General features: G+C 31.8%; 1 protein-coding gene across 3 annotated transcripts in view; it reads left to right on the top strand.

Annotated features, from left to right (window-relative positions):
• The first annotated feature begins 13,663 nt into the window (after positions 1-13,663).
• The window catches only part of Ttd14 (TRPL translocation defect 14), a 67,541-nt gene continuing 64,148 nt past the window's right edge, over positions 13,664-17,056 (top strand). For all 3 annotated transcript variants that reach the window (XR_010576571.1, XM_065511463.1, XM_065511462.1), the window contains exon 1: positions 13,664-14,396. Coding sequence is in view for 2 of the 3 variants with exons in the window: in XM_065511463.1 (XP_065367535.1) it covers positions 14,219-14,396 (178 nt within the window). In the remaining variant the exon portion in view is untranslated. The remainder of the gene's footprint in view (positions 14,397-17,056) is intronic.

Below are 17,056 nucleotides of genomic sequence, written 5' to 3'. Positions count from 1 at the left end.
CGCACCGAGGTACGTACAAAATGAATAGATTATCATTTGGAATCAAGACTGCTCCAGCCGAATTCAATCGAATTATAGACCAAATTTTACGTGATGTGCCCAATACCGAGTCGTATTTTGATGATATTGTTATACATGGCAAAACATTAGAAGAGTGCACAAATAATTTGCAAGGCTGTCTCAAACAATTGCAAAAATTTGATTTACATTTAAATCGGTCAAAATGCTTATTCTTCGTGGAAAAAATTGAGTTTTTAGGACATACTATCCAACAGAACAAAGTATTAAAATCTTCCACAAAAATAGACGCAATTTTAAAGATGCCGCAACCAAAAACAGTTGATGATGTAAGACGATTTCTGGGAATGGTCACATATTATTCTCGCTTTATATTAAACGTGTCGACCATAACTACATCTTTGCGTAAACTATTACACAAAAACGCAAAATTTTATTGGTCTGCTGAATGCCAAAGGTCTTTCCAGTTGCTTGAAGAGGAAATTGCAAGCAATAGAGTTTTAATGCTGTTTAACCCAGAATTGCCGCTTCAACTTGCCTGCGATGCCAGTCCTACGGGTATAGCTGGGGTTCTGTAGCATTTAGTAGATGGGGAGGAAAGGCCAATTGCATTTGCGTCAAGGTCACTATCAAGCGCTGAGCAAAATTATTCTCAATTAGATAGAGAAGCTTTAGCCATTTTTTATGCAGTTCAACATTTTCATGAATATTTATACGGGCGTATTTTTAAACTCGTAACGGATAACAAGCCGTTAATGAGAATTTTCCACCAAAATGCTAAATTACCACAGATGACTTCAGCCAGGTTGCAAAGATATGCCGCATTTTTAAGCGGATACAACTACGAAATCATACACAAAAATTCGTCGGAAAACCAGAGTGCAGACTGCTTTTCTAGGGCACCTTTAAATCTGAAAGGTAGTTCAACAAATTTTATTGATAAAGAAGTCCATCAAATATGTAATGCATCAATCAATTAAATAAGTTCAAGAACATTAAATTTCAAAACAATTCAACGAGAAACTCAGAAAGATGTTACTCTTTCAAAAATGTTGTTTGAACTACAGCACAACACAACACCTGATTCAGAGTATACAATTGATCACAACGTTTTGTACAAAGGTCAACGAGTAATTATTCCAAGCTCACTACAAGAAGCAGTTCTACAGGAACTTCATCATACTCATACAGGTACAACTAAAATGAAACAATTAGCTAGACGTTACGTTTACTGGAATGCCATCGATAAAGACATCGAAAAATTTGTACGCAATTGTCCAGCTTGTGCTTCTAATACGAATAGTGCTGCAAAAGCTCCACTGCATCCCTGGTAGGAGCCAGACAACAACTGGCAGCGTATTCACATTGACTATGCGGGGCCTTACCAAGGTCACTATTTTTTGGTTGTCGTGGACGCTAAGTCAAAATGGATAGAAATTGGTACATGTACAACAACACCATCATCAGCTTCAACTATGGAAATGTTATGCAATACGTTCGCAAGAAACGGTTATCCAGATATAATGGTCTCCGATAATGCAACAATTTTTAAAAGTGAAGAGTTTTCTAATTTTTGTCAGGATTGCGGTATTTTTCAAAAATTCAACGCACCCGGACATCCAGCTACTAATGCGCTAGCCGAAAGGAACATTCAGACTCTAAAGCACAAACTTGCAGCTATGTCAAACGAATCATCTTCAATGCAGTCAAAGGTAAGAGAAATTATTTTCAAGTATCGTGCTACACCATTGAAAAATGGGAAAACTCCTTCTGAGCTCTACCTGGGTCGTCAAATACGAAGTCGTTTAGATGTAATAAAACCGTTACAAATGCACGGTAATAACTTACAAAATCTTCCGTCACGACAATTAAGCGTGGGAGATAGGGTACAAGCCCGGTATTGCACTCCAAACAAGCCGTTATGGAAACTTGGCACCATCGTTAAAAAAATGGGTCGTCTCCACTACATGGTAAAATTGGATAATGGATACGAATTTAAGAGACACATTAACCAGTTAATTGCAACAAACGTTCAAGGTGGAACATTAAGCAGCGTTCAATCTCCTAGTCAATCCTTGGAAAAGGAAAATCAACAAAACTCATATGAACAACTAATGTTTCATCATGATTCCGCACCTACTGCTGATTTGGAAACAAAAAGGGAACTATCTGGAAGCGAAACACTGATAAGTCAACCTCAGGAATCATCAGCAATTCAGCAACCACCAGCCGATCAGGAACCATCAACGAGTAAGAGTCGTTCACCAATTCGTAGCACATCACGCAGGCGTCAAGCCCCGAAATATTTGCAACAGTACGTCTTGGATTGATGTGAGACAACACCTAAAGTTCATTTTAAGCGTGGGAGAATTGTAATACCCTTATTGTTCGACATCCCTGTTTTTATAACATTGATCAGTTATTACAAGTAACGATTTATTAATAAATGCATCACTATAATGGATACATACATTATTGATACGCCATTATACAGAATACTTTTTCATCTCATTTAGCTCTTTAGTTTTAAGTATTAACTATTTTAATAATAAAGAAATAATAATAATATAAAACAAGATAGTTATCTTTTCAATACACCGGTTACAATACTTTCCTTTGAAGGTGACAGTTTTCTCGGATTTTTATGTTTTCCACGTAGATCGCCATGGTTAAATGAGCCATGTCCATAAATTTTATTCTTAACTAAAGTTTTAATAAACTGATCGCTTTCGCATAAAGTCAGCTTAAAACATTTTTGACATACCAAAACTCGTGTACCGCTTGTTTCCAAATAGTATTTATATGTATTCATCCGGTTCCTTGGGTTAGTTTCGCTTTTATCTCTGCGCATGGTTTTAGGGGTATGTATTTCAATTAATCCTGCTGCAAACGCTTGTCGCAATTGGTATGATCCCAGCTGCCAGTATAGTTTATGAATTTCTTGTAGCTGTTCTGATGTAATTTTTTCTTTGCATTTATTTCGACATGACTGCAAATCTCGAATAGCGCGGCAAGGCACAGTTTTCCACTGCTTGAGATGTAGGATTCTCCACTATTGCGTAGTTTTTTACGTACATTTTTGGATATAGAAAGATTGATATTTGATTCTGCTTTATATTTGATTCTGTATTATCACTTTTCCATTATAAATTGTTACTTACATTAAAATTTTCATCTACATAATCTGAACTGCTTACATCTAACTCATTTACATTAATATTTGGATCTAAAACGGAATCATCGCTGTCAAATCCGTACATTTCTTCTTCAGAACTTTCCATTTTTAACACCGTAAGATACGACTTGCACAAAAATTAATTTACGACTGCCGCTTATGTACACAATAAAATAAATAATACGCAGAATAAACAAACCTTAAGTCTACATACAGTACCGTTATTTTTTAACGTCGTTTTAGCAGAAAAGCTTATGTCTAAATAAGCTGTTTTGAATTGCATTTCATAATAAGAACTTGCACTCACTTAAGATTACTGTATGCATGAATCATATTTTATTAAAAAACTTATTAAAACATAAGTTCTTTAAATATAATAACTTTATTTTTGTAAGGTTAACAATTATTCAACTTAAGTCATATAGTTATATGATGCATGGAAAAATGGAATATGTAAACACAACTATGTGCACATAGGATGTTTTGACAAATGCAACATTTTTTCAAAATTCTTAAGCTAAAAAGTAAACGCACATAATACTGTCAAAAAATAAGATTTTTAAGAACAGATAAAACACATTAAAGCGCCTTGACTTATATAAATCTCCAAACGCAATAACTCAATTTGCCCTTATGTCGACTTAAGCTACTCTTCCATATGACCACAGAAATATATAAAAGTAATAAGAACATTTAATAGGAAATTTCATAGATCGACTAACTTATTTGAAGCTAATTTCTATAAACAATATTCAAGGTTTCTGAGCAAGTTAATAGATGAGAATATTAATACTGAAATAAATAGGAAATGGTCAGCACTTTTATCCAAATTGAAGCCAGGTGACAAATCATTTTGGAAAATAAGTAAAAACCTACTAGCTAAAGGTCAAACAAAAATCCCCCATTTGAATGTAGGAATTACTAAAATGACTTCTGACAGCGGGAAGGCTGAAGTTCTCGCCAATAGATTTGTTCAGGCTAATAACCTTACAGCATATTTCACTCATTCCTTTGACAAGAAGGTTGACTCTTTAGTAGACAACTTTCGAAACCAATACACAGTTTTTGACAATTGCAGATATACATCTCTTTGTGAAATGATTAACATAATTTCATCACTCAAATCATCTAAATCCCCCGAGTTTGACAACCTATCGAATCTTCTATTAAAGAAACGTCCCCTAAATGCTTTAGAACTACTGCGCAAGTCTCTTGCCCAACAACAAAACAGCATGCAAAATTTTCTTCTCCTCAACCCGACATTACCTCTGGTATCTACAAACACAAGAGACTTGCGCAACTAAATTGCCTAGTGTGAAAGGGGTCTTACTAATTCTGGTATAGAAGTAAAATTTATTCATGATAAAGCAATTATTTTGAAAAACAAAGAAGTAATTGCTACAGTTTTTTTATGTGGAAATTTGTATGAACTGACCATAAATATAAATACATCATCTGCTTTATTAAGTACTTCTAATGATGTTGTCCTATGGCATCGTCAACTTGGTCATATTGGTGAAAGTGGTCTTCAAAAATTAGAAAAAGCGAATCTTATTAGAGGACTGAATTATAAGTCGAAATCCCTTGGTTTTTGCGATGTGTGTGTTGAAGGTAAGCAGTGTAGACAACCTTTCGATGATACTCGTGTAAGAGCTAAAAGAGTGTTGGAGCGAATACATTCCGATGTGTGTGTCCCTATTGATCCAATTGCATGGAACGGATCCAAATACTTTGTAACTTTCATAGATGATTATACTCACTATACTATGATATGCCTGATCAAGAAAAAATCAGATGTATTCAAAATCTTTCAAGAATATGAAGCAGTTGTTACTAGTCAGTTTAGTGGTATCTCTATTTCAAAGTTAACGATTGATCAAGGAAGGGAGTACTTATCTAAAGAACAATCTCAGTGGTACAAGAGTAAAGGCATACAAGTAGAACCTACAGTTGCTTATTCGCCTCAACAAAATGGCGTTGCAGAGAGGCTAAATCGGACTATAACAGAAAAGGTTAGAGCAATGTTAATTGAATCCAAAGCTCCAAAAACTATGTGGACAGAAGCAGCAATGACAGCTGTTTATTTGTTGAATCGCTATCCTACAATATCCCTTCAAAATTTAAAAACTCCATCAGAGATGTGGGAAGGTATCAAACCAAAGTTTGATAAAATTAGAGTTTTTGGTTGTAAGGCATATGCCTGGGTTCGACGTCAGAATCGAAAAAAGCTTGATGCTAGAAGTCAGAAGTCCGTTATAGTTGGATACGCAGCGAATGGTAATCGACTTTGGGACCTGGAAAAACAAAAAGTTATAGTTGCAAGAGATGTGAAATTTGAAGAAGACAATTTTCCTTTTGCAAAAATTTGTAATGAAGTCGATGAAGATATTATCGCAGTTCAAAACAGACACGAGCAAGAGGGGGGAAATGAAAGTGAAGGTGCTGTGTCTACAACTGAAATAGTTCCTGATACAAATTTAAATGAAATAAATACTGAGGACGTTGATGACAATAATTTGACAGAAAATAATGATACCATAGATTTAACTGAAGATGAAGATTTGTCTCAAGATACCGTTACTGAAGTAACAGTTTCAGTTCGTAGAAGTAGCCGAGAAAGACGTTTGCCTAATAAACTACTTAGTTTTATAACAGGACTAGCTAAAACCCGATGTGCTTCGCTACCCGTACCGTAAAGATTTACAATATATTTAGTCTATCTAAAATTAGTTTCCGTTCATGTGAAAAACATGGATTTTCTAGATTTAGTCCGCAAACTTGCAAACACTGACTTTGAGCTTTATCAATTGTCATTGCAAATACTAAGCAAATAGGAAACTGCAATCGAATAAAATCAAATGGCATTTCCGAAGTTATAATTCCCAGTTATAAAGGTCGCTCCGATTAGATTGTTCATTAATTGCCTTACTGTAAGTCGAGTGCCATTACAAATACGCAAAGAATCATACAAACAAACAAACACACATTGACTTTTATATATATATAAGGGTTTCAAATGTATACATACAAATTTTAACATTTACTTAATATTTTTGGTAGTCCGCGCATTTCTGTACTAAATATTAATATTGATAGCTGCTATAGCTGTCCCTATATATAATTTTTCATCACATCTATGGGAGGTGCCACGCCCACTATTGCTATTTTGCCCATTTTTGGCCTAAATAAGTAGTTCATACAAAATTTGAACGCTTTACATACTACAATTATACAGATAGATATGAATTTTAGTATTTAGATTGTTTGGGAAGTGCCACGCCCACTATTTCAGTCCGCCCATTCTTGTCCTAAATATTAAAATTGATGGTAGAATATCCGTACAAAATGTATGGATTCTATCTCTTATTGTATCCCATATATTAGATTTTTTAAATAATCATCATATGGGATGTGCCACGCCCTCTGTGGCTACTACTCCCATTTTTGCCGCAAATATTTAAACAAACAGTGGAATTGCTCATGCAAAATTTGAGGACTATAGCTATTATAGTTTCCTAAATATTTGATTTTTAAAATTAACTTTGTATGGGAGGTACCACGCCCACTTAAAATTTCAAAACAAAAAGTAGCCTATAGCTCCTTCCAGACATACATAAATATACTGTAAAAATTTCAAGCACATCGGTTCAGCCGTTTAGCCGTCTATAGATCCCAAACTAATAATAATAAACATACATACATACAGACACACATTCACTTTTATATATATAGATTAGAAGCTAATGTATCAAATAAAGTTATTCCTAAAACTTATAGTGATATTGCATCCGTAAATGATTCAGATAAGTGGATTAAAGCAGTTGGCGAAGAACTGAAAGCAATGAATAAAAATCAAGTCTGGAAAATTGTAGAAGCTCCTAAGAATGCAAAACTTCTAAAATCAAAGTGGGTATTTTCTATAAAGGAAGATGAAAATGGTAATCTAACAAAATATAAAGCTCGACTAGTTGCTAAAGGGTTTCAACAAAAACATGGAGCTGATTTCTTCGAAACGTATGCTCCTGTCGCCAAATTGACAACAATTCGTGTGGTGTTAGCTGTTGGTTTACATCGAAAGTACATATTTCATCAACTTGATGTAAAGACGGCATTTCTACATAGTGAGCTAAATGAGAGTGTTTATGAAGATTCCAGAAGGAGTTACAGCAAATGATAACCAGGCTTGCAAATTAAATAAATCATTATATGGCTTAAAACAAGCACCAAGGTGTTGGAATATAAAATTTAACAACTTTCTTGTTTCTCTAAAATTTAAAAGATCAAGGCATGACTACTGTCTTTATACAAAACTAAGTCCAAATCATACTGATGATATTGTTGTTATAATGTACGTTGATGACTTACTTATTGCCGGAAACAAACTAGCTAGTATTGAGAAACTAAAGGAAGATTTAGCTGAACGTTTTGAGATGTCAGATTGTGGTATCCTGAAGTTTTTTCTTAGAATGAAAATTCAACATAAAGAAAATCAAATTTTAATTTCTCAAGTATTCGGTATGGTAGATTGTAATGCTGTTAAAAGTCCAATGGAGAAGGGATTACAATTACATCATGAGTCTGAATCTGTATGTATCGAACCTTATCGAGAACTACTTGGTAGTTTAATGTACATTATGTTGTGTTCAAGACCTGACATTTGTTATTCTGTTGGTTATATGGGAAGGTACCAACAAAATCCAAACGAAACTCATTGGCAGCACTTAAAACGTATTATAAGATATTTAAAAGGAACATCATCGTTTAAATTGAAGTTTGAAATCTCAAATAATATACCAATTATTGGGTATGTTGAGCAGATTGGGCGACTGACGTAGCTGATCGAAAATCTGTAAGTGGATACGTTTTCAAAATATTTGGATGTACTGTTTCATGGTGCAGCAAAAAGCAGCAAACCGTTGCAAAATCTTCGAGCGAAGCTGAATATATTGCTTTTAGTTTAGCTACTACGGAAGCAATATGGTTAAAGGGACTACTTCAGGATCTAGAAGTCATATCAGATGATACGCCAGCTATAATATATGAAGATAATCATGGTTGCATTGGAATGGCTACAAATTTAGAAAGTAAACGCGCCAGACATATTGACATTACTCATCATTTTGTTCGTGACTGCGTGGCTAATAACAATATCAAGATTAATCCTATTGGAACAAATGATCAATTGGCAGATATTTTTACAAAGGCTACAGATCCAACACGTTTTCAAAACTTTAGAAGAATTCTTGGAATATCTGATTGAGAGGGGGTGTTGAAAAACATAGCAATCAGAAAATTAGTTTAAGAAAATCTTGTCAGAAATTTTCATTAGAACGAAAAATATTGTAGAAGTTATTGAACTTATTTTTATCGTATTTAATTAATTGTTTGTTTTTTATAAAAATAAAATAACTGCCTTTTAATTTAAAAATATATACTGAGATTACAATAGGCCTTTTATATAAACTACTAGAGGCTAGTGTACCAAAATATTTTAGTGGATTAATCGACAGTTTTTTAGATAGCAGAAAATGGAGTAAATGCTCTAAATGGAGTAAATTCCGCACATAAAGGAATAGCTAATGGTATACCACAGGGTTCCGTATTATCTACAATACTCTACTCAATATATACTTCGGATTTTACAGCACTAAAAGATTTAGAAACAGTTTATTATGCAGATGATACTGCTTTGATCTCATCGAGCAAACTTACCAGCGCATTGCTTAAGAAAATGGAAAAGGCACTCACAGCTTGCACTAAATATTTCCATAAATGGATGATTAAAATAAACCCCAATAAAATTCAAGCTATTATTTTTCCATATAACAAATCTCCTAAAAGAATTCCAACAAATATTAATAGGGAATGAGCCCATTCCTATAGATAATTGCGTTAAATATCTAGGTGTGATCTTAGACAAAAAGTTAATTTTTATAGAACACATTGGCGCATATTCAGAAATCATAACTAAAGTCGGAACTAGTAAAACAGAAACTAAAAAATAGTTCATAGATAGTTATAGATCTAATTCACAATTCATAACTAGCTTAGTTACTGCTTTGACATATAGAGAAAACAAAATATCGATAATATTTTGATCAATATATACTATAATTAATTAAAAGGCTTATAAAGCTATTAGGAGACTATTTTTGTTCTCTAAAAGTACATAAAAAATTTATAGTTATAGTTTGTATGTAAATCTATTAAAATAAGGGTATGTAGAATGAAATTTTTCAATAGAATGTTGTTGACAAAAAACAAACACATCTCTACATTATTTTCTTTTTGTATACATGTATTAAAATGAAATCAATCAGCTGTTTTTTTGAATGCATTAGTAGTTGGCATTTAGTTACAACTTTACCCATGATTAATGCATTAAACACATTGAAGACAGCAGGCTTCCGACTTCAATCTGTCAAAAATAGAATACACACGTTTATATGAAGACGATTCTTTTGACGACAGCACAACTTCACGACGACACGACTTCGTTTGCTGCTGCTGCCCAATTAGGCTAATTTCTATTTTTGTCAACTTCAAAACAGAAATAGTGTTGCTAATATAATAAAAAATGTAAATCAAATTAGTGCTTAAAAAAATATATTTTTTTTTACTTAATTAAGAGAAGTTTCTGATAACCATATTGAAATGAATTAATAACAGGTACATAAATTATTACCACATATATATATTTACTCAAAATAATTGTTTAACGTTTAATTACTTTGGAATTTTGTACGGTTATTTTTTATTAAAATAAAAAATTAAAGTGACATCACTGAATTATAAATCAGCTGTTTACTTTGAAGCTGTCGTCTTTAAAAGAATTCACCGGCTGCCGCACGGCTGCAACTTCAGCCAGCAGCATTTGTGTTCGTGAAGTCGTGAAGCCTGCTGTCTTCAATGTGTTTAATGCATAAGTGCTAACTAATTGAGCTGAAAGTAACCAATTGTGAATAACTTAAATAGGTACTTAAAAAAGTCAACACTTGGTGATCGTTTATGAATATGCGCCATTGAACAGACGTGTCAAAAAGCCATCAAAGCTATAAGATCGTTATGGCCCCTTCTGAATAAACAAAATAAAAATCTACTTCATAAAAGTATTATAAGACTAAAATAGGTCTTATCAGATTATGCTAGCCCTGTTTGGTATACGGCTGCAAATTATCATCTAAAACGTTTGCAAATTATCCAAAATAAATGTTTAAAAATAATAAATAACAAAAATTGGAAATATACAACTAATATTCTACATCGGGAAACTAAATATGAAAAAATATTTGATTTTATAACAAGACAAAAAAATTCCTCGTATCCACTGATTCGAGAATGTAGACCACTTATCTGAATTAATATTGAATCATCAAAGTCAAAATCGTAATTTTATGAAAGACTATTTTTAAAAATAAACTGTTCATAACACTACATATTTTATGTACATGTTTGACTTTCTTTTCCATTCAAATAACGAACGGGTTTCTCCCTGTTTTTGCCTTTAAATGTATCAAATATCTAAAAATTATTTACTTCTTATAATTCCATTATGTTATTTTCTGTAATATCTAATTTATAAAATCTCAAAATTGTGTATATATTGTAAATAAACCAGTTAATAAAGGATGAATAAAAAAATTATATTTTATAAAATATTCGATGTTTTTCTCTTTCAAAAAATGTTGGCACCACTTCATATTGTCAGAATTTTTGTCTGTGTATGATATCAGCTGTTTTCAGCTGTCACTTAACGTTGCGGACAAGATTCTGCTTTCAACACATTCATCCGCAACAGAACGGCAACGTTACAGAAAAACTAACGACATATACAGTAGGGTTCTATAAGTCGATTGTTCGAACAATCGACTTTTTGCTGAAAAAGTCGAAATCGACTTTTTGGTCGGAAAAAAGTCGAACAATCGATTATGTTATCTCAAAAGTCGAAAAAAGTCGAATAGTCGATAAAAGTCGAAAATAGTCGATAAAAGTCGAAAATAGTCGAAAAAAGTCGAATAGTCGATAAAAGTCGACTTTTTAGAATGTTAAAAAATATATTTAATTGCAACATTATACTAAAACTATTGCAATTTGGTACACTTGCATTTTTTGTAGTGTATGCTAATATAAATAATAAATAAATATTTATAAATTAAAGCTTTTTTCTACACAACATTCTTCTAACTATTATCGCCTTGATAAATTTCATTTTTATTGCTAAACATTACAAAAGGCGCATCAATAAATGTAGAAACTATGTATTTGTTACAAGAAATGGTAAAAAGTTGAAAATAGTCGGAAAGTCGAAAATAGTCTAAAAAAGTCGATTTAACTAAAAAGTCGAAAGTTCGAAAAGTCGACTTTTATAAATTACCAAAAGTCGAAAGTTCGAAAGTTCGAAAAGTCGACTTTTTAAAAAACGGAAAAAGTCGAAAGGTCGAAATTTTTGTTTCAGCTATAGAACCCTAATATACAGCTTCTCCTGACTTGGCGTTTACACAATCACTAACACAATCACTATGCATGTGTAAATTTAAACAATGAAAATGTGCAAAAAGTGTTTTAAAAAAATAAAGAATAATATGTGTTAGTGAATAATGTGTAAAAAACGTTATTTTTTATCAAAATTTAAAAGTTAAAATTTCAAGACATTTCATTGGTTAACATTTCTCTGAACTCACACGGTACCCGTATATGTGAGAGAATAATTTTAAAAAATTGAGAGTCGGACTACTTGGTATACTTTGGTTCAAGGCGAATTTATACAAGGTGGTGGTAGTTCTACAAAAACAACAAATGGTCTTAACAAACGTCAAAAAACAGAAATTAAAAATTAAACAAATATGTATTAAAACTAAATAAAGTGTAGATAATTTAATAGTGGCTTTACTTATTTATGCAAAATATAAATATTTTGTTAATTAGCTTTGAATATATAGATTTTGAAGTATAAAAACAAGCGTTGACAGATGTTAGAACCAAACAAGCGAAAAAAGAGTAATCAGCTGATTGACTGACTCCACCAAGGTGCATTTAATAAGGTGCCATCGGCAGCACAGCTGATTATAGAAATAGCACGTACAAATGTCAAACTACATATATAAAAAATATTCGCCCGTATGTCAAACTCTATATATAAAAAATAAGTGATTTCGCCTGAATTTATTTCAATTCGCCACTGCTGTCACCTTGTTAAATACGCCTTGGACTCCACCTTGTATAAATTCGCCTTGCTTTGGTTAATACATCTTGGACACTGCCACTGACCAGGGTTGTCAGATTTGTTATACCTCCATCGCCAAAAGCTAATCGAAAAATCGCCAAAATAATTTTTTGAGTTCTTTATTGTATAAAACATACATACTTATTTTATGTATTATAAAGACAATTTATTTCGGTTCAAATCTAGTGCATTAGTTATTTATATTAAACTGATTAAGATTATATAACTTATTATTCTCAGCAATGAATCTAAAAGTTCATATTGAATTTTATTACGTAAGAGAGTTTTGGTATAAGTCATAGTAGAAAATACCCTTTCTACGCAAGCGTTGCTGGTTGGTAAAATTAACATATTTAGAACGGCCAATGTTAAGTCTTTAATCTTACAAAAATTTAACAAATTTTGTCGGAAATTCAGATCTAAGTCCAATTGATATATGCTAATTGTGACCATTGCAATTCATATTCCCCTGCAGATACTTTTGGATTTAAAAATAAAGTTAATGAATTTTGAACTACCGAAAATTTTAATTTCATTTCAATATTGAAAACTCATTATATACTTTAGAAAAAGTTATATTTTCTGGTAACCGTTTAAGAATTTCTTTTAAAAGATTTATAAGTACAAAAAACAATTTTCTTTTAAAATTTCTATATCATATTCCTCCATTTTAATATTTTGTAATTCCATTTCAAATTCTGTGGCAAAATCGATAGATTTCGGATTCCAAAGAATCCTTCGAACCAATAGCCATTTTTAATGAGCATATTAAATTATCAATATTTCCATTATTATTTAAAAATGATAGCTTACAAATTTTAGAAAAAAAAATAATATTGTATGTGTGCTACCTGCATCCATATGATCAGATTATAAATGATTCATTTTATTAACTATTGGGTTAATAAATATCAAAGAAATTATTTCAAGAAAAACAAATAATTTGTTAAAAAAAATCGCCAAACAAATCGCCATCTAGTCTGTAAATCGCACTGTCGCCAATTGGAAATTTTGGTCACCAAAGGCAATGAAAAATCGCCACGTTTGTCGAGAAATCGCCACTTCTGACAGCCCTGCACTGACTACGCGCAATTTAAATTAGTGCTTTAAAATTAAACAACCCTGTTATTGTGTTTTTTGACACTTGCTTTGTTATTGTTTTCTTATTATGTATGTGTTTGGTTGTCAGATTTTTACGTTGATTATTTTTTTTTAGAATCTTGCACAAAGAGTTTTATTCATCTTTCAGAATTCGTTAAAGTAGTACATAATTTCTTTTAAGTCCGGAATCGTAACATAGTGTCACCACCAATGTCTCGCAGTGAAAAGTGGTTTTGGATTTGTGATGAAAAATATCAGAAAACTTTAATAATAAAATGTTTTTATCACAGTTAAAAAACTGACAAAAATAAATTGCAAAATTCGTTGCCGTTCACGTAACGAAATAATGCATCTGTGAGAGTGTGTTAGTGGATATATTTTTTTGTTATTACATGTGCTCCATGCGGTATAATATTTTTTCTGGTTTTGGCAAACATATCTAACAAAAAAAAAAAAATATAATAAAAAGTAAAATTCAATAAATAAAAAAGTTTTAAAGTTTGCGTAAAGTAAAAATAAAATCGAAAAATCAATCCTTCCTCTACGTAACTTACTAACCTTAAAAACACTTAAAATATACGGGCAAACAAACCCCATTCTAAGTATACAATCAACACAACAAACAGATCCGAAAAGGAAATATCGGCAATTGAAGCTGACCACCTTTTGCAATTGGTATCTAAAATAAATAAAAAAGGATAATGGATACGTCCTCTGCTATTAAAGAGGAATCTAAGATAATGGAGAATCACGAAATTGATAGTATTTCGAATACTCCTGCGGTTGCAGCACCACTAGTGGATATACCTCGTCTCAAGCTGAAGAAAATGAACAATGACCATCATGAGAAACGAGTGTATAAAATTGTACTTACTGGAGGTTTGTCTAATTTTATTACATTTTATTTTTGTTGACACTACCTTGATTGGATTAAATATACAATGTACATGTACCTCCAATTCAGACCGAAATGTATTTGTACCTAAAAACTATATGCTCATTATCAACATATTTGTGTTTTATTATTACATCGTAGTCACTTGTTTATGGTATTTTTCAATGTCAAGGTCGTTTCTTTTTCTTCCCTACTTGTTACTCTTCATACTCATTGAATTGTTTTCGACGTGGCCTGTCTGTTGTCGGTATTGTTGATGTATTTTGTGATTTTAAAGTATATAATATTATTACAATAAATTCGTGCGCCAATCGCCAAAAATATTCAGTGTGGGAGATTAAAATATTGTGGTGATTCAATATGAGAAATACATATGTTTAACTAAAATGCTATGGGTGTTTCAGTCTATGTATGCGGATAATGTGTGCGATTTTTTTTTTATCTGTACCAAACAAACATCACAACTTGAGAAATAGATATTTTTATTTATTCAGAAAATCTCTCAATAATATAATTTATTTTGCCAAATTGCCAATTTTGTTTTTCAAATAAAACAGATATAATAGGAAAATAAATATTGCAGAGTTACACTAATAACTTTGAAAGCTATTGACGAATTTTATTAAAAAAACCCCTATAGATTTTCTTAAAAGTCACATATAAGGGCCTGATTTGGAAACACGACCGGACAATGATATTCATATTTTTGAATGAAATTCACTCAGTTACCAAATAATTTTTGAGGGTTTTTCCTACAAAAATTTGAAATTTGTTTTCAAATCGTGTTTCTGAATCAGACTATTTACAACAAGTCTCCATATACCATTAAAAAATGAAAATCAAATAATTTCTTGGTTTTTAACAGAACGTTTTAGATAATGTTCAAACTGAATACATTGGAAACGTCTTACGCCTACGACTGCTTCGTACTAGATTAAAGATAAAATGGAAACTATTTCTTTAATCTAGTACGAAACAGTCGTAGGCGTATGACGTTTACGCCAACCACGATAAGGGTGATTAAAAGTATTCTCCTTTACGATTCTGGTAATCGTAATGGAACCATTTTTCATCGCAAGTAGTGAATGGTAAATCGATTACGATTATGGTCGAAAATCGATTTTCAGGTCTAAAAACGATTATTTCGTGATCGATTATATACTCCGATTTTTATGCTGAAATCAATTTTGGATAACGATTAATCGAAATAGAATTTTTAGTATTGTCTACGTTTTTTGCTTTCATTAAAATTTACAATATATTAATCTTCAGCTGACATCGGAAAATATTCACGGAGGACTACATTTTTTAATGCGAAATTTTTTCAACCTTAAGAAATTTTTGTGAAAAGTGCTACGAAATTTTTTTATTTAAAATTTTTGTCAAATGTTTGCCATTACGGTTTATAAGATGAACACCTCAACATAAATGAGTTATAATACTCTTCCAAAATATGATTTTAATCCGTAATTATAGCGTATATGGGTCATTTGCTATAGTTTGCAAAAATGCAGGTCGACTATTAAAAAATCGATTATTGGGTTCGATTAATCGAACCCAATATGTAAAAATCGAAATGAAAATGGTTGATCGAAAAGTCGAAAATCGATTATTAGCTTTTCATACCATTCACGAATCGTAAGTATTGATTAGGTGCAGAAATTATTTGCTGCGTTCAAACCGCATTTCAGATATACAAAATCGTCTTTAAAGGTCTCTCAGCTTTAATTAGTATCGTACCCAATTTCACTACTTTTGGACGAATCCTGCTGCTTGCAAATGCCAATTATTTCGCAAACTCTTGTTGTGTTTGGCAACAATATTCATGCAGTAATGCCTAAAATCGTGGTCTTTGAACTTTTTTGTCTGGCCTGGGCGATCTTTGACTACCGTGTCGAAATCACCACTTCTGAACCGTACAAACCATCTTTCGCACGTTGAAACCTATGACACACACATTCATCATAGGTTTCGGAGAGCAAACAAATATTTCCTATTTTTTTTTAGTAATAAAACACGTTTTGTTAAGCTTTTTTAAGAATAAAAATATTTATAGATAAAAAATGGTATTGAAAAGTATTGCGTTCCAATAAAAATAAAAATGTTTTGTTTTCATAACCGTTATATCGTCTTTAACCCAGATAGCGCTGGATTTTTTTTTGTAAAAATTTTTATTTCGGAACGTAGATCCCTAGTCTTTTTTGTGGTACACTTTTAAGTATATTATTGACCACTAATATTGATGAAACATATATGATTTAAAAGGTTATTATCTCTAGATATACACACTATAAAAAATTGTTTAAAAATTCTTTCAATAATAGTGTTAAGAAGCGTTTTAAAAGTGGTCGAATTTCGGCCACGGGACGGCCCTAGTATACAATTAATCCACGAGAAACTTCTTTTATCAACTGACGTTTTTAGGTTCAGAAGCTTCATAACATGTAATAAACAATGAAAAATAAAAAAAAAATGTGCATTTAAATCAGCGAGCTGCAGTGAGCTCTCAAATGAGCTCTCTTGTTTTTATTTTTATTTTCACATGTACGCAAGCACGCAACACATTGTATAAAAACAGTCAGTCTCGCATGAGCATTGATTTCATTATTTCAGCTATTTGTTTTTGTTTTTGCCAGAGAATAAT

Source organism: Calliphora vicina, chromosome 5 (assembly GCF_958450345.1).
Source record: "Calliphora vicina chromosome 5, idCalVici1.1, whole genome shotgun sequence".
Classification (NCBI taxonomy): Eukaryota; Metazoa; Arthropoda; class Insecta; order Diptera; family Calliphoridae; genus Calliphora; species Calliphora vicina.
This window is presented reverse-complemented; position numbering and strand designations above follow the sequence as displayed.